At 38.4% G+C, this 27,362-nt stretch overlaps 1 protein-coding gene across 2 annotated transcripts; it reads right to left on the bottom strand.

The window, feature by feature from the left end:
• On the bottom strand, positions 1 to 27,279 carry LARP7 (La ribonucleoprotein 7, transcriptional regulator). 2 transcript variants are annotated; one of them, XM_052682011.1, is made up of 14 exons: positions 27,146 to 27,279; positions 26,219 to 26,310; positions 23,183 to 23,391; positions 21,641 to 21,741; positions 21,444 to 21,527; positions 18,483 to 18,647; positions 17,783 to 17,891; positions 15,798 to 16,175; positions 14,904 to 15,039; positions 12,177 to 12,319; positions 11,264 to 11,382; positions 8,610 to 8,769; positions 6,079 to 6,170; positions 1 to 421 (listed from the first exon to the last, which is right to left on the bottom strand). In XM_052682011.1, the coding sequence occupies exons 3-14, from the start codon at positions 23,388 to 23,390 to the stop codon at positions 341 to 343; spliced, it is 1,776 nt and encodes a 591-aa protein (XP_052537971.1). In that variant the 5' UTR covers position 23,391; positions 26,219 to 26,310; positions 27,146 to 27,279; the 3' UTR covers positions 1 to 340. The 2 variants fall into 2 exon arrangements, with proteins under 2 accessions (XP_052537971.1, XP_052537970.1); XM_052682010.1 differs by lacking the exon at positions 26,219 to 26,310.
• Positions 27,280 to 27,362: the final 83 nt, after the last annotated feature.

The following is a 27,362-nucleotide window of genomic DNA, read 5'->3' as shown; positions in this document are numbered from 1 at the left end:
TGAAAATTTGTCAAGCATTTTATTTCATAACCTGGTGTATAAAACTTCAACATACAAAAAACCCAAAAGTGAACTAGAGCAAGATTTCTTGATACTTTTTTCCCCCTCCATAAAGCTCTGCCTAAAGGCTCAGAAGCAGTAAACATTCAGCCTATTCAAAAATGGGATTTGGAGTAATGTTCATACTTGCAATCTGCAGAATTATGAGTCAAATGAACTGGTTTTTGATTCCTTCTTAAAAACAGTTCAGTTCCTGTAAGCAGTGATGGGTTTGGTTTTTTCCTTTTTTTTTTTTTCCTTTAAATCCATGGTTCAATTTCAAGACTATGTTCAGCCTTGGTTAGTTATCTTCAGAGAAGCGAATATGTTTACTTGTCTGCTGAGTTTTTTCAAGTCTCATTCTTTCAGCTTTGGCAATCAACTGCAAACAAACATGAGAAACATTGAAGAAAGTTTACAAGAAAATTATGATTTAACTGAAATTACAATTTTGTTTCGCAATCATGATTGTAGTATTTGCTGATTTACCAAGTTTTCTAAGAAAAAGATACTGTTTGAACAGAAGAGCTGATCTGTACATGCAGCAAGAAGCAAAAGCAGCCCCAATTAGCTACATTTCAATAGGGCCTCAGAGCATTCAAAAATAAAATGGGGCATCCCTTCCATTTCTGGACAGCGCAGCATCTTTCATTCCAGTTCTTCTTCCTCCCATTATGGCTAAAAAAAACCATGCATTAAGAAATCACAAGTTTCCTATACAGGAAATTACAAAACATATCAATTTACTGGATTCATGCTATCACTGACAAAATAAGATAAACAAGGTGACACACACACACAAAAAAGCCGTATGGCTGCTGTGTCATTTTTTAAAGTAAGGTAGCAAAGACATGAACAGTGAAATCCTGAAGGAGGAGCACCCTTCACGCTGGGAAAACAGCACAACACATCACAGCTCTGCTGAGAATTATTCTTAAAGAATAATGGTGTAGTAGGGAGAAGTATCTATGCTAGGAACCCTTACTGCATTTCACGGCAGGCTGATAAATTTACTACAGTATCTGGGTTTGTTTTACTTTTTCCACACGATTTGAAGCTGTAAGCGCTGAACTGCCATACTGCTGAAATTGCCTGCCTCAGTTCCCTGTCTGATTGCAGATTATTATAACTCATATCTCTGACCATGCTATCTTTTACTCATGGCAGTAATGCAGACTCTTTTCTGAAAAGGCAGCCTTTCTTGCTTTGCAGCAGATGATCAGCTGGGACACCCATCCATTACTACTCTGACACGTGGCGCTCCTCATCAGTTCAGATGACTCCCGCAACATAACTTCAATCTGGCACAGGACATTTTTCCCACAGCTATCCAAACTTCAGGGAGATAGCCCAAATCTAGACTTCAGCATAACCTGTTATATCTGTAGTAAACTCTGAATTTAGCAACCCACGTTCCTGTAGGATATTTACATTTTAGGGAAAAAAATCTCTGTAGAAATTCTCGCACACCATCACCTACTGAAGGTAAAATAATTCTTGTGCTTCCTTGCAAAAGTGACTGGAAATATATAATTTTTCCCAAAATACCACCATAATTTGATAGTCTAACCAGTTTATTTCAGTTTGTTTCTCTTTCATGCATTCAGTTCATACATGTGCAGTCACTCGTGGTACTCAAGAAATTTCTTGGTAAATCACAAAGTTAACTGCTCTCCATAAAAAAAGAAAGCATCAGAAATGCCCATGTGGAACGTTACTAACCTGCTAGTTTTCAACTTATCTACTCTGTGACAACAAAGCATGCTCTTTCTTACTCTTGCTGACAACAAAATGCTGAGACCAACTTTAAAAGCATGCTTGTTTTTCAATTACCCATACTTGAACATACTTTTATCCAGAACATTGGATAAAAGGTGAGAAAACAGGGGACACTGGTGAACCTAGACATAAATCCATAAAGCACCAGCAGAAATCCACTTATCTGATGTAGACTAGGAGAATATCAGCTGGTGCTGAGGTCATGGGTGGGGGAAAGGAATGTGTGCAGAAGGCCCATCACAGAGTTTCTTTGATTTGAAGAGTATAAATGAAATTACTTACTATCTATTTCTGTGACTGCAGCCAAAGCTACGCCCTGTAGACATTGCTTCTCATACACAGCACAGCAGTAAACAGTATGCTCTGCAGTGATTACAGCAGCTAGGAATCACACTGTACTGCTATTGCACTGTTTTGCACTGTTTGCTGTGCAGCAATGTAATTATACTACTAGTTATAACCAGTCCTCCCTCATCCTCTAACATGTAACTTATCTGCATTACATAATATAGTCTCAACAGCAGGAATAGCTCAAACTCTTCTTGATTACTTACTTTCTCAACTATCCTCCAGAAATACAGTTCATTTAAATATGTAACCAAGAATTACTTTTACTCACTGCTAACTTAAGAATGGACTAGGAGAATTAAGCTCTAAAAATGAATGAGTACAATGGGTCATTAATGCAGTATGTTATATGGAGAATCACAAACAATCACAGAACAAAAGCTTAAAGATATTAACCGTCCAATTGATACCAGCAGATGTTTCTATACCAGCACCTCAGTGCTGGTCAAAACCTCAGATGGGAGTTTTTGCAAAAGGGCCTTAAGAACTCTCATTTTCAAGTAATCAATTCAGTACCAGCACCTATTTCTCATTGATTGCACCTCATTGGAACTACTATTCTTGTCTCATAGAGCAGCTCAGCCTCCCACAGACATCAGCTAAAGCAGCATGCAGAGTATGCAGGTACGCCATTCAGAGGGACTTTGACAAACTTGAAAGGTGGGCCCATGTGAACCTAATGAGGTTCATCATAGCAAAGTCCAGGGTTTTGCACTTGGGTCAGGGTAATCACAGATACATATACAGAGTGGGAGAACAACTCCTCAAGAGTTGCCCTGTGGAGAAAGACATAGGGGTCCTGGTGGATGAAAAACTGAACATGAGCCAGCAGTGTGCTCTTGCTGCTCAGATGGACAACAATATCCTGGGCTCCATCAGAAGAGAGACTGCCAGCAGGGACAGGGAGGTGATTGTCCCTCTCTACTCTGCCCATTGAAATGAAGCCCCACTGGAGTACTGCCTCCAGGTCTGGGGCCCCCAATACAAGACAGACAGAAGGCTGTTGGATAGGGTCCAAGGAGGGCCACAAACATGATCAGAGGGCTGGAGCACTTCCCCTATGAAGACAGGCTGAGGGAGCTGGGCTTGTTCAACCTGGAGAAGGGAAGGCTGCAGAGTAGACTCACGGAAGCCTTCCAGTATTTAAAAGGAGATTATAAACAGGAAGGGAGTCAACTTTTTACAAGGACAGACAGTGATAGGACAAGGGAGAAGGGTATAAGTTCAAGGAGGGAAGGTTTAGGCTGGATGTCATGGAGGAAATTTGTTACTGAGAGAGTGGTGTGGTACTGAAACAGGCTGCCCAGAGAGGCTGAGGATGCTCTGTCCCTGGAGGTGTTCAACACCAGGTTGCACGGGGCCCTAGGCGCCTGATGATCCTTGGAGTCCCTCCAACCCAAGCCATTCTATGATTCTATGAAAGGGGCTTAATGTGTGCTCTAGAGTGGGATCCTCCCTTCCTCCTCTCTTATTAGCCCCCACAGCCAGTGCACAGGCACGGAACAAATCAGTGCTGCAAAGCCCCTGAGTGTAATTAGAAAAGAACAGTATGGGCTGTGCCCAAGCATTCCCACTGTTCTCTACTATCTTCTTTTCCCATTTATTCTGCAAATTATTCCTCCCTTCACTAGCACCCAATTCTCTCTTCCTCCTCAAATTCTTTTCACTTCTTCCATCACTCCCATCCTCTTGAACTTCATTCTTTCCTTCTGTATAAGGACACAAAGCATAAGATAGCTACAACTCCCACTAAAGTCAAGCACCCAGGCTGAAAGCATAAGCATACAGCACCTTCTTTCTTTGTGAGCAGACAACTTCTAATCAGTCTATGGAGTCTAAAGCTATGCACAAATTGCTTAAGATTTGCTTGGACTAGTACTGCCCTAAAGAAGCATCTCTGACAAGATTTCCAGTCTTTATCGCTTCAAGTTGTTTATCATGTAATTGAACAATAGGCTAAAGGGTAGATTTGGAAGAGCTAGAAGACACAAGCACAGAAAGGACAATGAACTAACAAGTATGGGGGCAAAGACAAATTATAAAAAAAAAAAAAAAAAAAAGGGTTTATCACAAAACTGACACTGAACACCTTTTAATACTCCCAATATACCAAAGGGTGTCTAGATATCAGTCACAAATTATGGCCAACCTTTTAAGTTTTATATATTAATTCAAATATCTATAACATATTGCCTCCAACAGTGCTATAACAGTTAAGTGCTCATCTTAAAAAAAAAAAAAATCTTGTAATGGACTTAAAAATCCTTAAAAGTGCAGATATTCATAAGGTAAAAGTATCAGTGGCATACTGAGCTGTACGTATGCACACATTTTCCTTGCTTTTACTGTGATCTTTGAATGAACCAACATGGGAGTACATTTGTAATATTTTATGTTGAAAATTCTTCCATAATAATGAACAAAGCAATACTTTGTTTTTTTGTACTATCTTTTCCTGGAATACAAGCTGCAAAAACTTAAACAAAGGGTTAAAAGCTCTTAACTAGAGCTAGACATTCTTTTCCTGATGTCTTGCTTAACAGAGTTAGCATTTAAACAGCATTTGCTAAGCTTTGAAGTTAACGCCTCCCAGCATTGTAAGGTGATGGGTAAGGGGGAGGAGCAGGAGTTTGCATCCCTGCTGCTGCTATTGTTAAGCAGAACTGCGACAGTTTATATTTGCAAGCCTAAATAAAGGTACATTACTGGCCACTTTACACCAGTTTGGTCAACAAATACCAATCGTCAAAAAGATGAAGAAATAGAATCATGAGAGCAGGACACCTACAGTATGAAGTAAAAAACAGTCACTGGCAAAATACTTCGTCTAATTCGTTTTTTGGTTTTTTTTTTTTGTAAATGCAGTATGTCTTTCCAATTATATGGGATAACCAGGAAACTCAGTAATGTGTGCATTTACGTGGCATCTTGGAAACAGAACTTGTCCACAAGTCTACATAGTCACTGTAAAACAAGGTCAGATGATTTTGAAGTTTTGTAAGCAATGACAAAGACAGGTTAAAGCCAACTCGGAAGCCTTATCTGTAATACATGCGTTGAGTAAACCAAGCAATAAAGCATCTGTGAAATACCGTTTGGCCCCTCTCTTCAGGGTGAAAGGTCAAACTCCCTTGATAAAGTACCCTTCATGCCTGGAAGTATCTTCTGTGGGCAGGAATTGGGGCTGCTCCCTGCCAAGTTCACTGCAACAATCTCTCAACACTGTGTCTGATGGGCACAATAAGGTCAAGGTTGGAAGAAAACACCAGATGAGCACTGAGTAAAATTATACAGCAGTGCTACAGAGAGTAAGATTAAGCTGTTTGACAGTGGAAAAATCCATACTCAAGCACCTTAGGTCTGCTGTGAGCTCAGTAGGCGTGAGACAGTTTTAGTGTGGAAGCTGTTCAGCTACAGATGCTGATAGCAGTACATGAATGTGTCTGGATTGGAACACACAAGACAGTTACGCATAGATTTGGAATTACACTACAAATCACACCATCTTTCACCATAGTACAGACTTCTACGTTAAATGTTGTATAAGAGCTTGTGAGAAAAGGTTTTGTTCTATGAAACGTTGTTTATTGCACTAGACAAATGACCTAGAGAAAATAAAAGACTGCTTTATAACGAGCTCATCCAGAGGAGTTTTTAAAGGAAAAATCAGCTTACAAATTAATCTCACGTAATTAGCTCAGGGTTCAAACTTTTCTCATCTCCATAAAGAGAATCCTTGCATTTGGCAACTGGACTAGGTCAGCTACATACTTTGTGGCTGTAAAGCCATGCTGCAAAATAGGTAGAAGTTGACCATCCTTGATTAATTACAGATGCAAAGATTCTGAAAAAGCAGATAGTTTTCAACAGTGGTCAGTGAAGGGAAGGACAGAGCAAACAAACATAAATTACCTTTTCAGTACCCCGCTTCTTTTCTCGAGGCTGGTTTAGTTTAGCTTGTCTGTCCACTAAAATCTTCTGCCAGTAACGCTGTTCATTATCTCCTTGAAAATCAAGTTAACATAATAGTATGTGAATACAGGTATTCAATATAAAAAAATTGTTGTTTGTGCTGGTAGAATCTTTTCTGACTCAGGTAACCCCAAGTAAAAAACTGATTAGGGAAACCTAAACATCAGGTGTAATAAGAAACAGAATTCTGATTTTTTTTTTATTTTTATTAGGACAGCAAACAAAACCCTCTCCTTCTGCCTACCACAAAATTGGTTTCAAAAACAGATCAACTGAGTAACATTGTAGGGTTCAACTATTTTTTTCCCCATTAATCTTTATGAACCCAATCCCTACAGATAAACAAGCCAACCCTATATGAAAGGCTGCTCTGGAACATTTGATCAACACATTTTGGTGAACAATGTAAAGAAAGACTGTCTAAAGAAACAAAGCTGACACAAGGGCTTGTGTTCTGTAGGCCTGGACCTTAATCTAAGTTACTACAAACTTGATTAACTTTAGGACTGTATTGGCAAGGCAGCTAGGTATTCCTGAGCAAGTATCTTTACAAGCTTCACAGAAAGAAGTGAAGAAATAAGCAAACATCACTCTATACACTTAACTGGCAGAAGGAGCTCATTTTTTACTAGCATTTCACCACAGTACTGAGAGAGACCCTATAAACCACTGGTGTACTTTGGTTTGAGCGGGCTATCAAAAAATAACTGCAAAATGACAATATTTGGCTTCATCACGCGTGTGTGTAGTTTTGGAAGATAGAAAAGGAGCAAAAATAGTTTAGTGGTTTTCTTCAGTGACTGTCTTGCAGTAAAATAAGCTGTTTGCCCCCATTTCTTTTGGTGTGAACTACAACTATGGCAATAGGAATTTTGTGGTGAAATGCCATACAGTCTCACGAGAAACCATCAGTTACCAGGAAGTCTCCAGGTTAATTTGGAAAGGGTTTCTGCAGAAATTATAGAATTCTCATAAGCAGTTCTTACAGATATTTTAACTGCATTTTATGTACACTCAATCACAATAACAAAATGTTATCACAAATGCTTTATATGTTGTCAGAGGAAAAGCACAGTCAAAAGTTCTATTAAGTCAAATATTATCAGGAGAAGTTCTGCTCCTGAAGTAGCAGGGAGCATTAAAGATTCCCTATTGTTATTCATCATATTCACATTTACACTACCAAGAAAAGCTGAAGTCCTCACTCAGCCTTTCGCATTTCTCAAAAGCCTTTCCATTCTCATTTCAATGAACCAGTTCAGGAGAAGAAAAATTAGAACAATGAATGGAATGATCCTATAAAGTAGTATTTACCTACTCCCAGTCTACCACCATGCTCTTTCATATAAGGAAAAAGAAGTACACGAAAACTGTCGATTAGAATATTTTGGATTGTTTGGATTTCTGGAACACAAGACTGGAGGACAAATAGTCTCAGCATGACATTAGCAGCATTCACCAAGCCTAAACTTTAACTGTTATAGTATCAAAGTTGATGCTTTCATTGCAGTTGTTTCTTCTGTAATCCTTAATTGTCTTTTATGTGGGTTTACATCTACGCATGCATGGAACTGGACCCCATAAGGCTATGTAGGTATATATAATGACATTTAAACCCATAAACAAGATAATCTCATTTAAATGATTTTTTCATTTGTATGTTTTGGTAAACTTAAGAGGTTTAGTGTTTAGAATTAAAAAGTATGAACTCAGTGATCAAGTTTGACACAACTCCCAACTCCCCATCCTTTTCTCCTGCTCTTCACTTACATGAAGATGTTTCTCTATGCACAGAAAAATAACTCAGTCTAAAACAAAATAAAAATTTATAACACCAGAGTAATTGCAGGACAAAAAAATACATTACAGCAAGTCTCATAAGTAAACCAGTAAACATTTTAGTGTTTCTATTTTTAAGAAGCATTACCCTGGCAGACATTATTCAACTTCCTAAAAAAAAAAAAGATTAATTAGAAGGCAGATGTTAAAGCATAACCATGCTGAGGGTTTGGCATCTTTCATTTTAAATTCTTGCCAGTCATCAGAACGTTATAGTCCTAAGGCTGAAATGTGCTTTAAGTTCTATAGAACAAATCTGCAGAAGTGACAAAATCAATCTCAAAAGAACAGAATTAAATTGATCAAAGTAAGTAAAGCAATTATTTCGCTCTGAACAGTGGCTCAAAAACATTTACTATTTTACTAATTCCATTGCATAAAAAATTAAGATTTACAGGAAATGGATACATTAGCTAATAAAAATGCAGTCTGTCCCACAGTTACAAAGACGCTTAAAATTTTATCCATAAAGCTACCACAATTGTACACGATGCACATAAAGGATATGACCTATAGTCAGTCTCTGAAGCTGTAAAATAACATACATATGTTTAAATTGTCTCCTTCCACTAGTAAAAAAAACTGGTAACAAACAAAAAACCACACAAAATAGCAAACAAGCAACAACTTACCGGTGAGAATTTCGTATTTCCAGTTGTTTTTTATCTGTAGGTCTTTGTGAGATTTCATGACCGCCTGCGCATCCTCTGGAGTATTAAAACGGACATGACATTCTGTGTCTCCTTCTAGCATGTCAACATAAGCAACATCAGCCAGCACTGCCAAGGCATCCTATCAGGGTGTGTGAGAGCACAGACCATGAAACGGACTTCTGAGTCAGTAGAGCAGCTATTTTGACCACACAGTTTATGGCACACCACTCATATTTTCATAAAAGGTTATCAAGTAGAAAGAATTAACTGTTTTTTTTTTTTTTTCATAATTAAAAAAAACAAAAACACTTGTCTGATAGTTCTGAGTTAATACACTTTCTTAAGAAGGATATTACAGTTCTGAATGAGCCCGTAAATTTAATACCTCTATTAACCTTTCACTGTGCTCCTGAGAACTATTTTAAGCAGTAATTCCTACGGATTTTTTTTCCCCAAGAACAATTTTAAGTGATGGAACACTAGCTATTGTCTGTTTTGTTTCAATACTGTATCTGTACTGACATTCCGTAAAAAGAAAATAAGGTGTGCTGCAATACTGAAAAGTGTCATTCCAACAGAAAAATATTCAGTATCTTCCTACATATGGAACCCACACATGCAAGCTCCTTCAAGGCAGATTATCCGAACAGTAAAGGAAACCAGGCCTTCCTATCTTTATGAAGTGATCTCTGCCTGAAAATTTTCACTAATAGCTGAAGGAGGAAGAGTCACACATGCTCTTTCAGATGAAGTACTTCACTTGTAATACCTGCTGTTATGGAAATTAACTAAAACCACACATTCCTAGTCCATTTTGTTCACAGCAGGCAGCTCAACTCGCTACTGTTCAAGAATTACTTGCTTTTAACCCCATCCACTACAAAGCACAACCTTAGAGCAAAAGAAAATTTAGTACCAAAATTTTTGAGATCATTTGAGAACCAAAACTACTTTTCACTCTTAATTCTGGTAACTCAGTCATAGTTTAAAAAAAGAAAAAAAAAAAAACAAGAAAAAACAGACTCACACTACACACTGTAATTGGCAAATATCTCTGAGAAACATGGGAGTAAATGGAAGTAGTAAAGCAAGAAATTAAAATATCAAAATAATATTAAGATTGCTCTGAAAAGATCTTTCGGGTGTGTGGAAGTTCCCTATGCCTGTCATACAAGATGAAACACAGTTAAAAGCTGGAAATTTCCTACAAAAAACCTAGATGCATTGTCTGGTGGCAACAGTGCTGTAGCTATGACAGACCAGGCGTAGAGGCAGAGTAAAGGTTTTTGGTGAAGAGTTATACATTTTATAGAGGCAACTGGTATAGGCAGCCAGGGAGCATCAAGTATAGTTTGCAGCTTCCACTGCCAACCTGAAAAACAGCTGGAACATCCTGCTGTCTGTTGTTTCTACCAACTACAGCTTATTTGCAATTGTATTTCTTCCTAAAAAAAAATTTTTCACTTGTTTGGTGACAGTTTGTAAAATATTTTGCCTTATTTTGGAAGCCACAGCAATTACTAACAACAGCAAAGTCCACTCTAATCTTATTTTGTCTTTACTTTCATTGCCCTGGCATGTCTCCCTTAAGCTAAAGAAAAGAACTAAATTTGTATTATCTGGAAATACCAGACTTGAAGTTTACAATTTCAGAAGTAGCTGAAAACAAACTCCCCCTTACCCGACCACAGTGCGTTAAGTGGCAACACCAACTCAACTCTGTAAAATGTATTCTGCAGTCAAAATGAACCAGCCTTAAACATTACAATGACAACTACCACATTCTCTCAGTGCCTCCAGCACTCAGACTGCCTACAAATACCAAGGCAAATAAGACTAAGTTGAAGCCTCATGTATCATCAATTTGTTTTCAGCAAAAAATATCCTTCCAATCCTGCTAATATTTATGCACACACTCAAGTTCACACACTGGCAAGTAGAAAGCAATTTCAAACCAAGTACTCTCAGAAATGTAAGTAGTGTGGTAAGCTACCTCAGAACTTGTGTTTAGATCCATTCTCATTCTACGTGGTCTGCATATTTATCCTAACACGAGTTAAAAACCAAAAGACTACTTTCTCATACAAAATACATTTTCAAGAAAACAACAAACCATCACATACCAAAACAAAAACAATTTACCACTACGGATTCCTTAATTTCATTTGTGGCACTAGCTTTGGTACAATTACATACAAAAAAGGGCATACCCATCAACATCAAGCTCCTCTTCCTGAAATGGAAGATTGGTCTTAGTAGTGATTTCCTTTTAACAATATAATATTAACCACATTTTTCACACTGCAAATGGAAAGAAAGAACAGAAGGGCTGGAGGTAGAGGTGACAACTACTCATCCTCCAGAGCATTTTTTTTTTTTTTGCTATTATTTTCAGACTTGGTTGAAGTACTAAAAAGGCCACATATTGTTTGAAACATTCTCTTTACCCTATTTTGCCATCCTAAAACCTTCGATTAACAGGTACTAGAGAGGAATCTATACACAGCTACAGGCAAGCAAACAACAAAAAAAATATAATTCAAACCTGTTTAAATCGTATTCCATATTCAAACGTTTGGGGGGCACTGTAAGAGGAAAGGCTAACAGCTACCCTGAGGTTACAAAGGCATTACCTTGATCTGCTTCCTGCCCGGCAGGGGCTCAGTGCTAATGATCTTCACAATTACTCCACTCACAAACTGGGGCCCCATTGTGTTAGCCTTGACAGGAGGGGCACCATCTTCATCGGTGGCTGATCAATTTAGAAAAAGGAGAGAAAAAAGCTTCACATTTATCAGTTGGACAAGCCAAAGTCTCTACAAAAGCACATAAGCAAAGTGTTGTATACAGCAATGAAAAAAGTATATATTTTAAAATAATGGATCCAAATTCTTCAAAGTCATTATGTTTAAGAAAAAAAAAATTGTAGCTCCACAAGCACACAAGCATTTTTATTTTATTCTATTCATCGCTGTCGATAATCAAACCCTGAATTCTATAGTGACTTAAAATAAGGGACACATTCGTTATCAAAGGTAGTGAGCAGGAAGAGAAAGAGGATCATGGGGGGGGGGGGGGGGGGAATGTAAACAATCCTATTTCAGAAAATATACAAGTAGAACCAAGATCATGCAACTTCTAGATATAAACCTGACCAAACTGCATTATAAGGCATTTCTGGACGCCTTAAAGTAAGAGTTTCATAAACCTTGAAAGAGATGGTTAAACGCAGGTCAACATTACATCAAGAAACTCATTCTTGACTTATTTTTCCAAGGCTTTTAAAATTACAATTGCCTAAGAAAAAAAAAAAAAAAAAATCTTTGTTTTAGAAGTGAAACTGGAGTGTTCTTGCACCACTTGTTTGCTTATAAAATTCCTTATTCCTAAACCAATCTAAATGAGGGAAGGTTGGCATTCAGAGAAAACATCTGCGAAGGAATGTAAATTTTATTTTTCTATGTTTCTGGAGGAGAAGCGACTTAAGCACTCTTTAACCATATAGAAAGAAAATGAAGAACAAACAGTTACGTTTGCCATTCTTACACTGAAGATTTTTTGGTGCACAATTATTTGTTTTCATCTCTCCCACGGGCTCAGGTTTGATTTGGGACATTGTTTTCTTTAAGGAGGCCATACTGGCTTTTTGAAGAGCCAAATATTCTTGCTTCAAATCCATCCATTCAGTCCTGTAAGGAGGCAACCCAGGAGAAGCATGTCAGTTCTAAACACAAAAACAATGTCTAGAAACTCAGACAAATCTGTCTTACAATGGCTTAAACTAAACTTGGCAAGTGGTAGAGATCTTTCCTATTAGAAGTCTCCTCACAGTTTGCTCATCTTCAGCTTTGTCCGCATCTGCGTTTTTAATTTTGCTTTGAGTATTTCAAGCGAGTTAAAACAAGATTAATCTCATTTGTAGAGTGGCTCAAATTCATTACACGTTCAGAAAACATTTAGAATAGCGGTAAACTGTATTCTGCTGGAACTACAGAGCGCAAAGGCACTATATTCAGATTTAATTCAGAGACAGCAAACTCTGAATTCACCAAATTAGTTCAGTGAAACCACTTGTGTGTCACTATATTAAGAATCAGTCATTTACTTTCTAGAAAAATCATTGATCGAAAATCAACAACTGGTTAAACTCTCCAAAAGCCTACTGAGATAAGAACATTCCTTACTATTCAAATGCACTTTGCTTAAAAAATACCACCACATGGAAGCAATTTATATATTTACATACATTTAACATGGAGATGTTTCTGCAAACAGCTAGAGCTTTGCTCCACAGAAACACAATGCCTATAGTGCCACTGTGAGAACGACTCATTGTTACCCTAATCTGTACTATCAAACAAGCTGATAGAGGATTTTTAAAGAGGAGGATATCTTGTGGTAATGGTTTTAGCTGTTAACATTGACAACTGTATACTTCAAAAAAGCATCCAGACTCACCCAGGATCATACATTCTCAACAGAGCAAAGACATTAAAATAACAAAAGACCCACGTAATGATTCGTTGAGATAAAAAGGCAACACCATTCCATGGCAAGGTATGGTATAAATACAAGCACAAGGAGTTACTTGTTAGCTCGCCTCGAAAGGAGACCGTGGGGAATGAATCAGGCAAGTATTTACAACGCTTATCCTCTTCTGATTTTTTTTTTTTCTTTCTTTTACTTCGCTAAAATTTAAAACTTATTTCTTTGTATTTGTACTGTTCTCAGGATCCTGGTGGAAGATGACAAGCACCGCTGACAACTTTATTTTTTTGTGGACCCCTTTTACTTTAACATGGAGGTGCTTTCTGTGATTTCACAAAAGTAAGTGCTTCCATGTTTTAGTAGAGGTGAATCCTGTTCTCAATTCTGAAGTGCCGTCCACGACTTCGTTCTTATTTTGGGCAAGATTTTTCTCCCCACCACAAGATTACTTGACTTGGGCAAAGAGACTTCTGGCCAAAAGCAGATAAGGACCAAGACAGTTCACGGTCTGTAGGTTCAGAAGAATTTTTAAAGGACTTCCTCCGCTTTAACATGGAGGTACCTGCTGCCTACAAAAGTAAGTGCTTCCATGTTTCAGTGGTGGTGGATCCTAATGTCTGAAACATTTTTCTAAGAGGAGAAAGAAAAGCGTTACAACACAGCGCTGACATGGTTTATTGCAGCGCTGGGTGCATGAGATCTCCACCTAGCGTGCACCCAGCGCTGAAATAACCAATGTCGGCTTTTTAAACTATCATTTAGTTGCATGATTTGATTGTATTGTTACAGTAATTTTCTAGTAGTTTCTTTTACAGAAAGAAATACAGTCTTCCCTACTTAAGGTTCCCCACAACTTAAATGTGGATGTGCTTGCTTTGTTCTGTAAAGAAAGTGCTTCCATGTTTTAGTGATGGTGAATCCTTCTTCTCAACTGGAAACCTTTAACTGGAATGTTGGAACAGAACAATTTATTTGTGTTATGGGGGAGGGAGTGTGGGGCTTCACAATATTTGTACCATAATATCTCTAGACAAGATTACTTCGTTTTCCACCTGCTTTCTGCATTTGCACTGCATGTAGTCTTGTCTATAGAGCAGAATTCAGTATCCTAATAATAGTGCAGACAGAAGGATCCCCTCAACTTTAACATGGAGGTACTTGCTGGACACCTGAAAAAGTAAGTGCTTCCATGTTTTAGTTGTGGTGTCTCCTGAAACCCAACAGAAGAGGAACAGATTTTTAAAATCCTGGTGTTCTCAACTTCTCAACTACAGGCTAATACTGTTGCTAATATGCAACTCTGTTGTATAAAAATTGGAATTGCACTTTAGCAATGGTGATGGACTGTGAGACATGCACACCGAGACGTTCTTGTTTCAAAAGCATTGTGTAAAAACAAAACAAACCTTGTATAAACTCAGCATTCAAATAAAAAAAAAAAAAACAAACAAAACGTGAAACTACTCAAATGTCCTTTTACCAAGGTAGATAGAACTCATGGTAACTGAACATTATTACAATTACAGCACTCCCAAACATGTTTCCTGGGCAAAAAGGCCCCTACTACTAAAAACCCAAATGCAGACAGCAGAATGATAATAACAATGATAACAATTTGAGGCTTAATTTTAATCTGAAGTTCCAACACTGAGATGCGGTTTAAACCAAAGGAAACCAAACCAGTGAGTTTAAATTCTTTCACTTAGGCTTGGACCAGCATTACACCATCACAAACTCTGCCCACAGTCAGAAAGACTTCGGTAGTAAGCCACATATTAAACCTACTTTGAGAGTACTCTGAGTGGAATAACTTCTTCACCCATCTTGTGTCTTTCTTTGTGCTTTTTCTTATGTTTCCTTTTAGATTTTGAAAGTGATGTGTCTTTTTTATCACCATCTTTATCATCTTCCACAGGAACTTCTAAATTAAAAACCCAAAAGAAAAGTTTAGTATAAGAGGCAGTAGACAACTGCAAAGTTTCCTTCTCTCACTTTTTTTTTTTTGCTGCCATTTCAAATAAAATATTTCAATTTCTAGTCCACTTCCCCAGCTGAGAGATCTCTACCTGATTTTTCTTGCACAAGCAAATGCAATTGCAATGCAGCTTTTAATCTCATCTACTGACATTTTTCCTTATCTCCTCTAAGAACCTGAGACCATTTGTTTCCTTTCGTCTTTTAACCTTATCTAGATTTTATCCATACTTTGTATCTTCAGTGAATACTGACCTTTGAACCATTTCTATTTCTGATGAGATTTAAATACTTCAGTTTCCCCTATTTTCCCTGTTCTCCCTGTTGAAATGACTCATTATCAGGTTAAATTTCAACAGCAGAAAATCCCAAATATTCATAAACTGACTTTGTTCTGTTTTCAACGACACCAATTTTTACCTACTGACTCAAGCAGAGCAATCCACCAGTTTGAACGTTATCAATCTTTAAAAGCTTACTAGCCTTCACGAGTTGGTTTCTTAACATATTTGTATTACACAGATTACTGCAGAAAAAGCTGCCTACCATCCATGAGGTTAGCAATTTGCCTATCCTAAACCTTGCCCTCATTCCCAAGCCATTCCCATTCCCCTCACACCCATCCATCTGTAACAGATTATGTCTGCCTCTCAACTACTCATTATAGATGATAGGGAAAAAAAGAAAACATGCAGTGAACTTTACCATTAGAATCTTTTGGAGCTTCTGCTGTTTCTTCTGTTACAGGATGAACTTCATCCTTTTCAACTGTTTTCTTGACTTTTGCAATTGATATCTCACCATCTCCAGAACTACTTCTTTTTCTCTTTCCTGGCCTGCTTTCCAAAGTTATTTCTGAGCTTTCTGATCTGTCCCATTTTCTTTTTTCTCTTTTTGAGGGCTGCCTGTGAACCTCAATTCCCCCCATTTCTGAACATTCCGATGAAGTCCTGTGTCTTTTTGACTTGGGTGCTTGCTCTGTTGTAGTGTTCACATTAGATGATTCCTTTGCCTCTACAGCTGCCTGTACATTGCCTTCTTTCTTAATTTTGGATTTCTTTTTTTTCTTCTTTTTCTTCTCCTCTTTAGTAAAAAAAAAAATAATAATAATAATAAAAAAATACATTTACAACCGCTAATGATTAACGACTGAATTAGATTAACTGACCCAAGTAAACAGTTGTTATACCACTGGTCACACCAATAATCTGAGATGTTAAATAGGTGTCTGCCCTCTACCATCTCAAGCTACACAGCTAAGATGCCATACAATCTCCCAAATTCCTTCTGGGCATTCTAATCAGAATTAAAAAAAAAAAAAAGGACACATGGTCTTAAAAATGGGAAAGTCTTGTCACACATGCAGTTTGATTACAGGTTTCTCCAAAATACCTGTTTTCAAATTAAGAAAGGAATTAAGATGTTATCTCATTGCCTTCTTGTCTTTGAGAAGAAATGCACACCAGCTTCCAGGCCAGCCAAAAACAAACAAAAAGAAAACCTGCTGATTTATATTCCCAGAAAAAGGAGTTACTCAACAAAGTGACCCTAAAAACTAGCTGCCCATTAGAGAATGCTAACTTAAGTGGTAGGAAAAAAACTGCATTTTGTTCACAATACTTGCTTCAAAACTGTTGTGGGTAGGATGCAGTATGGAGCATTATGAACATCCTTTAGAGGGTTTAAAGCATTGATGCTGTGTGACCTGATCGAGGTGTTCCTGCTCCAGCAGAGGGGGACTGGACTAGATGATCTTTCAAGGTCCCTCCCAATCCTTGATATTCTCTGATTCTGTGATTGTTTAAAATGCTTTTTTTTTCTTCGATATTTTTTAATCCTATCTGCCCTAATAGTGTAACAAAGAATCAGTGACAATAACAAGGAACAACTCATCAGTAGGTTAGAGAAAAATGTAGGAAGTTTCCCGATGTCTAAGAAATTGTACCAGGCTATCAGAAACAAGAGGAAAAATGATTCAGTGAATCAGTTAGTACATGACCCTGCTATGCAGCTTCATAAATTACAGTAGCTATTTTCTATTGGAAATGGAATTCATGATTCTTCTTAGTAATATTCTCAAGGTTTATGTGATCATTTATAGATCACGTAAAGTGAATTATTAAATAAGCTGCAAAAAATTCACTCTGCTATAGGCTGCTCTGTTCTAAGAGGAAAATTGTAAGAACAGTTTTCAAATTTCTCTCACTGACAATTTCAGTGAGGAATGAAAAACAGCACAAGGTTTCCTCTGATATCAGATGATCACAAACTTATGTAAACAGCGCTGAAGTTCAAAAATAATCTTCCTCATGTCTGTACTTTTCAATACTAAATATTACTGACAATATCTCCAATTTGCCTTTTGCTAGTGCTAAGTGCTTAGATAATACTTCTACAGTCTGAAAGCTGTTCTGCTGGCATTACAATGACTAATGATGGTAGCTGGCAAGAGGGGAAAAAAGATACTGAACTTCTTATCAAGCAGGAAAACAAAAAAGCAGAATCCTCCTACATTTGAATTTTACAATTCCATTTTAAGCCTGCATTGGCCTAGAAAAGCAGCACTAAAAAAAGCATATTTCTTCAAGGTTAAGAAATGTGAGATTAGATTATAAGAGGAATCAGTTTGAAACTCTTCAGAGGCTGAAACACAAAGCATTTAGTCTTGATCCTACCAGCTTAACACTTACCCACTACACAGCTGTTACTTGTATTCAGTGCAGGGACAGGCTTATTCTTTACTGTTTTGGGAAAAATCCCAGGTTTCCGTGGTGCTTCTTCTGGAGGATTATTCAAAAACTTAAAAACAACACAAAATCCATCAATTAATTTAAAGAAATCCACGTCTTTTTTGTTAAGCAGGGAATCCCCAATTCAAGTTAAAAACAGCAGATCAATGTTCATTCAAGAAAAATGAAGCCCTCCGTGACTTTGGACAAGTTCAGAGCTCACATATTTCACATCATTAGTGTGACATATTTGTGCCTCTGTCACTATTAGGATACTGAAACTTTTAAAATTTCAATTGTATATTTACAGACAGTTAACTTGGTGCATCTATGCTCATGTCAAGAAATTTAGTTAGCCATTCTACAGTTTTGGAGACCTCTAATTCTGTATAAGATGCCAATGCTAGCCAATAAAAATGAGTTCAAATGTGCCACCCCCACCCCCCCAACGACTCTACTGAATCTCCAAATATCAGAATTTAAGCCTTTAAGGATTTATGGGATTGATAGCAATTCTGAGGGGAAGAGATCAGGACATAACTCCTGCTAACTCAGGATTTCAGTTATGATATTTGAGACTTCACATAGCAAAATTTCTATGCCCATATCACTGCCACACAAACAGGAAGAATGCTGACAGACAAGAGGTGCCATTACTCACCTCAATGGCTTTTTCCGCTTGCTCTTTAGTTTCAAATTCAACAAAAGCAAATCCCTTTGGGTCACCCGTAGATTTATACCGGGGAATGCTGATGTAAACTACGTTACCACACTTCCCAAACACCCTCTCAATCCAACTGTGATTGACATTTTTGGGAAGAAGCTCCTATAAAAATAAAAAGAAATCTTGTTTTCTCAGTGTTGCATTTTATCAGGTGGTTTACCGCATCTAATTACAATTCTTCACAAAAAACATGTTTGATGTAATGTTAAAAAAAACCTGATTTGAGTAAATATTCTTGTCAGGAGGTCATAACATTCAGACAGTAAAAAATGGTCTGAAAAATGGATCTCTATGCATTTACCTAATCTTAACAAATAATTTGTACTGAATTAAATAGGTTCATCTTCTTCCCTTGACAGAAACACCAAGGTCTCACACATCACTGGATCTTGGCAAGATAAACCATCTCCATCCAGCTAAGATCTCTGAGAAAGCATAACTCTGCACTGTCAGTCAATGGTCAAAACTAGCCAGTGCAGAGCACAAGGATTTTTTGTTGCTGCTTTGTTTTACATCGTTGAAAACTCAGGTATCAGACAATTTAATAATTCAGTAGGTCACTAAAGAGGTACTACTCAACAAGCTTTTCAATATAGCAACACATTCTAGCAGCATGCAGATGCAATGCCTCAGTTCCTAACAATTTTCCTTCACTTATCAAAGAAACATTGTTGTACCAATTCCTAAAGAGACTAAAACATACACAATTTAAAAGCAAAACTCCCAGCTTCATGCCTAAATAAAGTAACCTTTTTTTTTTTTCTCTCCATGTCATGTTACTGCACTAAAAGCTCTTTGCTCTAAGAAATGTTATCATTCTATTTGGATAGAAGAATCTTTGCATGAACTTCATCTGTTTAAGAAAAACATTTCACTGTGGTTTTGATCTAATATTGAAAAGCTAAATTTTTTTGAAATGATCTTATGATCAGTGGCTTTATTTTTAACATACGTTAAATATGTTATTTTTGGGTCATACACATCTCATTAGCTTTTCATAATATTTTTCAAGTTTGAAATCTTCTGAGATGCATACAATTTATTATTTCAAAGAAACAAAGAAAACTCCTCAAATGAATAAAAACTGCTGAAAATACAAACTAATGAACCTACTGCTCCTTAAAGGAGCACTGCTCCCCCTCATGGCTGAATGAGTAAAATGGCTTAACAGTTTTGCAATAACAAAATAAAGGGTGGGCATCTTACACGCTAGTCTTTTAAAACGTGAACAACAAGCAATACCCCTCCTCCCCTCTCCAAAAAAAACCCAAACCCCAAAACAACAAACAACAACAAAACAACTCTGTACCCTCTTTGGTGGTAAGGAGAGGATACTGAATTGCTACATATTCTCCAAATAAGATTTAAATGAATTAAATTACAAAACACATGTAAGCTATTTTGGCCTTATAGAAGAAGTTAAAGAAAACCCAATTAACTACGCAGTTAGGTTCCATCACTTGATAAATTGAAATACCTTCTCTGAAAAGTACATACAAACAGCATCTGAGAAGTTCCTGTCATCACAGCAGAGAAATACGACTGGCAGACAGCACTTCAAATAAGTGGCAAGACTTTCTGGGCTTTTGTTAAAGAACTCAACCATCAGAGTAAGCCAATTTCTCTTTACCTCTGGATAGGCTGGCAACTCGGCCATGATTATTACTCATCTTCAACACAGGAAGCTTGGCGCCTACTTGAAATTATTAACTGCAGGAAGACCTAGCTGCTAACAGCTATGGGAATAAACCTCAATTACAATAGCCACAAAAAGATCACTTGAAGGCCTTCATACTGGCTTCAATTCTATTAAAAATGCACAAGACTCTTAAATAAGTGACAGTACAACCATCAGATCTCTTCCCTCGTTACCACATAAGCAACTCAACAATACGATAATAGTAGATCTGCTCTGAGATCTAAAATATCATGCTGAGATGCAGCATAAGCTATTTTCATTTACTTTATTGCGTGATTTAACTAGTAAGGTTGTCACACTGTGCTTGTATTTAAAAATGCAACATTAACATAAGATTAGTTCATTTAGATAAATCCTGCAACTAAAAGAATGCTAGTGCTACAAAACCAGAAGCACTTGCAGTAGAGATTGTATTTTATGAAGCATGCCTGATTGTCTTCAGCACTTGCTATTTGATAAAACTATTATTCTAAAGATTTGACTACATTAATATACTTCATAAACCACTGTTACTCCTCTAGCAACATTAATCAGAAAAGCCTAGTTAAAGCAGTAATATATGAATGAAAATACAGCATTCCCAAGCTCGGATGCGAAATGGCTCCGCTCAGCATTTTAAATCAAGACAGTATTAGAAGCCAGCATACCACACTAACTCCACTCCTTTCTTGTCCTGGTCTCTGGTAATGATCACCTCCTTTCTCTTTACTTCCTTTACTCTGCACAAGCAGTAGTAGTAGACCTCCCTGTGCTAAAAATAATAAATGCACAGCTATTTCCAAAACAAAAATCTTTATTGCATTGAAAGTATATACTAAACCTAAGCTAAGAGCCTCATCATTACAAGTTCAGTGCATCTACAGTACATCTCTCTCCCTCTCTCCTTTGCACTGCCTTCTTTTCTTTCCTTTTTTTGAGAAAAAAAAACAACCCTATGTTTCCTGTATTAAATCAATGATCTTGTCAAAGGAAATCCAACTTCTAACTATGGTAAAACTACATGCCTGCTTTATTGTAGGTGTCATTCTTATTACCATAATAATTTGCAATCATATTACAGCTTTAAAAATATATAGTGGTTTTTGCACTCCAAAAGACTTTGCAGCAAGAATGTAGTTTAAAGTAGTTGCTATAAATAAAAAGTTGCTGGAAATAAAGTGCAGTCACACATGAGGCTTATAAAACAAGTACAACCTTACCACATAGACTGTACGACTATCCACATCCTTTGGCTGTTCACCCAGTGGCTGGCGTCTTCTAATCCTAGTTCCTTCTAAGTCCAACTAGAATTTAACCAGAAAAAAAACCATTTTCTGTAAGACTGATTACTTCAGTTCCACTGTAACTACTAATCTAAGAGCAGCAAACACAAAGGAGTGAAATATTAAACACTCACCTCTACAACAGATGAACTTTTAACAGCTCGTGCTATCAATTTTCCATCAGTAGTCAATTTTTTCATTTTGTTGAAAGAAACAAGAAGCGATATGTCAACGTCTGAAGAGAAAAAAAAGGGGCACATGATGAAATCAATGCAATCTAGAAAGCCTTACTTGTGTGTAATAACCAGACACCAAGAACAAGCTAGAATTCCCATGAAAAAAATGTGCAAGTCATAACTACAGCATGCAACCACACTGCATACTGATGAGGATTTACAGAAAATTGTTACCATCAGAATAAAAATTTCAAGGAATTCTATATATTAACATTTTGTGCTAATCTATCAAAGGAATTTCCATCTCCTCTTTTACCTTCCAAATGATAATTGTCCTTGAAAAGAAAGGAAGGAAAAGTCTTTCTGATGTACTTTTACAGTACAGAAATAATTTGCCTTGAAAACATGCTTCTCCTTCAAAGACTCAACTGAGTGTGGAACCTAACCTTTCCAATACACAAGAGGCCCTGCTTTTACTTTAGCTAGATGAGTCATGCTACTAACAACTGAACAGAAAATTACGCAGTATCAGTCTTGGTTAAAAATTGTTCAAGACATCCAAACTCTAATACCCATAGAAATTGTGAAGACTGTTCCTCTGAACATCTTTTTTTTTAAATGACTTCAAGTTCAATGCAATTGAGAATTCCAACAAGTGATAAGAAGATTAGACTTCTCACACAACACAGACGGCCTAACAATTTATACTTCAAGCAAGTATGGAGTCCTTAAGAAAGCAAAGTAAGAACACTTATGGAGTCTGAAATACATTATTTCTTTTGCTGGAAAAGCACTGCCTCTCTCTATAGATATAGCACAACTGATGTCACCATCCATCTGGAGTAACACAATTGAGCAAATACGCTCAATACAGATCTTAATCACAAATTTACTATTCTTAACACAAAAAGCAAATACTTGCAGCTAACGTGTAAATTAACTTCTGCTTCAGAATTTGTCAAGTAGTTCCAAAATCAAGCTCCATCTCCTAATCTGAAGTCAAATGAACCTTGTCAAAAATTGCCAGCAGAAAAGAGACCCCTAAAAGCCCTACAAAAGCAAATGCACAATCACTCACATATCAAACTTGTCCAAGAAAAGAGGAACAAAGTATATCAAACTGAAAAAGTGGCATACATCTACCCTACAATTCAGGTACTGTACATCTCAGGGAAATAATGACCCTTGTTTGTTTGCTCATGCTATTAATTATACTAAAAATAACTTAAAAATAAAAAACTACAATTCAGATCTCTCAAACAATCACTACATCTGTTGCAGATGCTTCTGACTTACTTCTACAGCTGGTGGTAAAGGAAAGCAGAAAAGGTACATGAAAAAACTATTAACAAAAACTATTAACTGCTGACTTGCAGTACACAACTGCTTTCTTCCAGACAAGCAGACATGAACCTAAAAATTGTAACATCGCCTGCAATATAGCAAAGAAGAAAATCAAAATCACATCTGTTTACTGACATGCAATTAATACAAACTTACATCCATCTCTGGACTTTTCTATTTGTTCTCGAAGAAATCTATCTTTGTGGAGATTAACATCGCCAAACCAGAAATCCACCTGTTTAGCTATATCTGCAAGCACCTGTTTAACCCTCGACCTCTTCTTTTTCTCCCTCTCTTTCTTCTGCTCAGTGCTTTCCTCTTCCATGGCTTTGTCTCTTGCAGCTTCAGTCTCCATTCCCGTCATTCTGTCAATCAAAAGTTAAATACAACCTTTGAGAAAATCAAAGTAATGTTACGGCATGGAACAAACTCTGCACCTCCACACAGTAATTTTCAGAAATTTTATCACATGTTAAGGAGCTTAGCTTTATGCATTCCCTATAATAACATGTGTCATTCAATACTGCGTAGTGTAGAAAAGTACCAAGTACAGAGAAGGTGAGAAACTTCAGGTCACAGAATAACTGTGTGGTGAAGACTAAGCTGAAACCCAAGTCTCACAGCTCCCTGCAATGCCTTCTAGCCACAGTAATTCACTGCAGGCAGGTTGCTGCCAAACCACAGTCTTCCCATTGAAAATTTGTTCTATTTTGTTAATCCAGAATGCTTCACGAGCAGCCTGCTCTTCCCATTAGATTACTAAAGAAAGATTTTGAATTTCAGCAAGCCATGACATCTATAGTTTTTATTCACTGTCAGAAAAGCAAGGCTATTAACAAATATGTTACTGAATTATTTGAAGTACCTGTGGAGATAATTAAATGTCCTTCAATAAGGTAAATTCCTCATTAGCAGAGAAGGAAACAACCTGTTAAAGGAAGTTTACAAAATCCACCTAAAAGTAGATCTTTGTCCCCTCAGTAAATACACTTTCTTAGAGCTGAAAAAGGACAGAAATCACTTGATCTTTACACCTTCCCAAGTGTCCCTGTACAAACTATGAGAAAGACTTCCCCCTCCCCCCCTCCAAAAAAATATGAAAAAACAATACGAAGAACTACAACTCAGAAACTACCCTTTTATGTAGAAGACAAAGTAGGATAAAAAAAAAAAAAGCTAGGTTATCTAGGCAACTTCTAAACAGGCTGGCCCCAAGACGACACACAGCAGGCATATATTGTAAACCCCGTGTTTGCAAGCAGGTGACATTAACACACAGCTGCAGATGGGCTCACTGCAAGAACATACAGTAAAATCTCCAAATAAAAAGCATCTATTAACGTTTAATAGGAAATACAATTCCCACCCTTCTTGTAAGTCCAGGTGCCATTCAGTAAGTGCTACACTTAAACATCTTTCTTTGCTTGGAGATCTTTCACTAAGAGTCACTGATTTTAATGGCAAATCAAGTTCTGTTGGAACTTCTTACCCCAGTCCCTACAATAACGGACTAAACCGTAGCAAGGTGACTTGAAGTTACAGCTTTACTTGGAAAAAAATATCAAAACTTCTACATAGATCAATTCACTTTTTTTTGTCTCATGCTTCTGTTCGCTGGAGGTATGCAGTCATCCTAAAATGCCAGTCAAGAGTACTTTAGTCAAGCCAAAGCAAAGCAATACCGGCAAAAGCAGACAGCTTTTAAAAACAAAATTAACACAAAAAATAAAGCAATTAATAAGGAAATCATCATTTGAAAGACTTTTCAGCTCCCTGTACACGACATAAGGAAACAAAAGTACAGCCATCAGAGAGGAAGCTGACATCTGCAGCAGGACAACAACAATGGAGATGGTCTTCAAATTATTGTGCAAATCGCACCTCCTTAGCCGGATGTCAGTTTCGCTCCCTGCTGTGAGCTAACCACTCAAGACAGTGAAAGAGCAATTACGTTGAAAAGATAAGCCAGGTAGAACTCCCAACTGAAGTTCGAGCTACATTCGAGCCCTTCAGCAACTTGAATTAATTTTCAGCACTGCATACCACTTCGCTGAAAGCTACAGCGAGTTACACCATTACAGGATATTTTCTTTAGTTGAACAGTATTTTATGACCCCACTAACACATAACAAATACGGCTTATGTACAGCAGAGCTATATTTTAAGAAGCTATCTAAAGCATTTCATAGGTTTTGAGTCATTTGGGAAACACAAACAGCTACAAGCTGTATCCTGCTCTGTTTTGCTCCTCCTCCACCCCCACACCCACTTTTAGGTGCTGCTTTAGGAATAAAGCTTTGCAAACATGGCTTTGGGGAGCCTTGAGCCAGAGAAAATGTCAGCTATGAATCTATTACTGGAATCTGTATACAATCTTACTTTCAGTAGTGAAATACACCTGAGAGTTCACTGAGATTAAACTCAGCATTTAAGAAAACTCTGCTGATAGGAAAACATATCACTAACTCATGAAACTTGCTTTTTCAGCGGTATTCTTTCAGCTTGCAATTAATCTTGCAGATCTCAACGCAGAACGCTGCAATGTCAAGGTTTAAGGCAGTCCATGCTTTTGTTGCCTTGCCAGCTCTTGCGCTGCCAGCCTCACAACTGCAAGTACTGTTCCCACAAAACAATGCAAATCAGAAGAAAGCAAAAGCTGAAGTCGAGATTTCAGTCTATAAAAACAATACAGCTACAGCTGTTAGTTTTCCTGAACTGAAATTAAATTATCAGTGTCTGCATATGGAAGAAAGGAACCAAGAAAAGGAAGAATAACTCATCAGAGGGAAAAAAAAAAGCTAGATAAAGATTATGTAAATCAAAATGATATGGCTTCACACAGATCTGTGATAATATACTTACATCCTTTTAGAAGGGAAATATCGAATTACACTAGCAGTAAACTGCGCAGAAACAAATTTCAAATTTAAGTTATGTTACAAAGATACCTAGAGAAACGTGACAACATCTGTCATACAAAGTGAAAGGAACAGGGGTCCAGTTGTAAAACATCTGCTTCTGTGATATCAAGCACCGATATCAAGCTTGCTTGTTTACTGTGGGCCTTCAAGCATCAAGAGGAGAGGTTGGACCATACAAAACATGTTTTATACTATGAATGCTTCCATACTAAGCGATAATAATTCCTTTTCTGGACAAAATAAACAAAATAAATGCAAACATCCAGCATACCTCTAACTGCTTTCAGAGATGTACTCTGCAGACCGCCCCGGGCATTCCTTGCTACACCTCTCTGAATTCACTTCCTACCCTGTAATTTCAACCTACAGAAAATGACAAAGGTCGGAAGATGTCACACAAGGCCCTGCACAGCTTGCTTCATAGTCTATAATCAACAGATCCTCCAGCTTTTTCACCAGTCCAAGGAATGAAACCAGTATGAGCTTTTAAAGTGACAGCGGAGCTGTTTGCCACCTGTCACAAAACACGGCGTGGGCTGCGCCTGGGAGCAGCGCACACGGCGGTCCTGCCGCGCTCAGCCCGTCCCTCACAGCTACCAGAGCCGGGCAGCGCCAGCTCTTCTCTCACTTGGTACACACTCCTTCCTTGCGCCTCGTTCTCCACCGAGCCAGGGCAGCTCTTGCACCCGAGCAGCAGCTATGTTACGGCGAGTTTCTCCTGGACGTGCGCACTGGTTTATTTACGGAGGCGGAGCAGGAGCGGAGCAGCAGGCAGGGTACGGGCACACGCAGAGGAAGTCGCGCCGATGCCCCGTTAGCAGCTGCTGACAGACTGCCCCGGAGGCACCGCACAGCCTCGCCTCCTTTCTTTCTCCCGTTTCAAACAAAGGAAAGCAGCAGACTTTCCTCTCTACGACTTAACGGTTGCCAGCAGGGCCAGCCAGCGGGACCAGCCAGCCACCTATTCCCGGGGAGCACGGGTTGTGCGGGCCGATCGCGGCTCTAAGGACGGGCGGAACGCCTCAGCCCGGCCACGCGCTGAGGACCACAACTGCCGCCCCGCTGTCCCACATCCAACGGCGCGTCGCCGCCCCGCCCCGCGAGCTGCGTCCCGCGCATGCGCGCAGCGGCGGCAGCGCCCCCTTTTTGCGCCGTTGCAACCGCCCCCCAACGGTCACCCCCGCCGCTCGTTACTGACCTGCCGCGGGGCGGCGTCGCCGCGGGGATGCTGGGCCGCACCCCCCGCCTCTCGCAGCCGCCTTCTTCTCCCTCTCCCGTTTCTCAACCGTCACTGCGGGCGCGACGCTCGGCCCCCGCGGAGAGAAAAGCGCCGCGGAGCGACGCGCGCATGCGCGAAGTGGGAGCGGCCGCGCCTCGCGTGGTGCACGTGATTTCCTCTCGGCGGGCGGGGTGAG

The sequence above is a fragment of the Tympanuchus pallidicinctus genome, unplaced genomic scaffold (assembly GCF_026119805.1).
Source record: "Tympanuchus pallidicinctus isolate F22 unplaced genomic scaffold, pur_lepc_1.0 scaffold2, whole genome shotgun sequence".
Classification (NCBI taxonomy): domain Eukaryota; kingdom Metazoa; phylum Chordata; class Aves; order Galliformes; family Phasianidae; genus Tympanuchus; species Tympanuchus pallidicinctus.
This window is presented reverse-complemented; position numbering and strand designations above follow the sequence as displayed.

What these genes read in the sequence shown, in the direction of transcription:
- LARP7 (XM_052682011.1), bottom strand. Translation starts at nt 23,390, where the DNA reads ATGACGGGAATGGAGACTGAAGCTGCAAGAGACAAAGCCATGGAAGAG. An exon ending in AGAAAAGTCCAGAGATGGAT is followed by an intron (nt 21,742 to 23,182) that starts GTAAGTTTGTAT and finishes TTTTCTCTTCAG; the next exon opens with ACGTTGACATATCGCTTCTT. An exon ending in CCACTCAGAGTACTCTCAAA is followed by an intron (nt 12,320 to 14,903) that starts GTAGGTTTAATA and finishes GCCTCCTTACAG; the next exon opens with GACTGAATGGATGGATTTGA.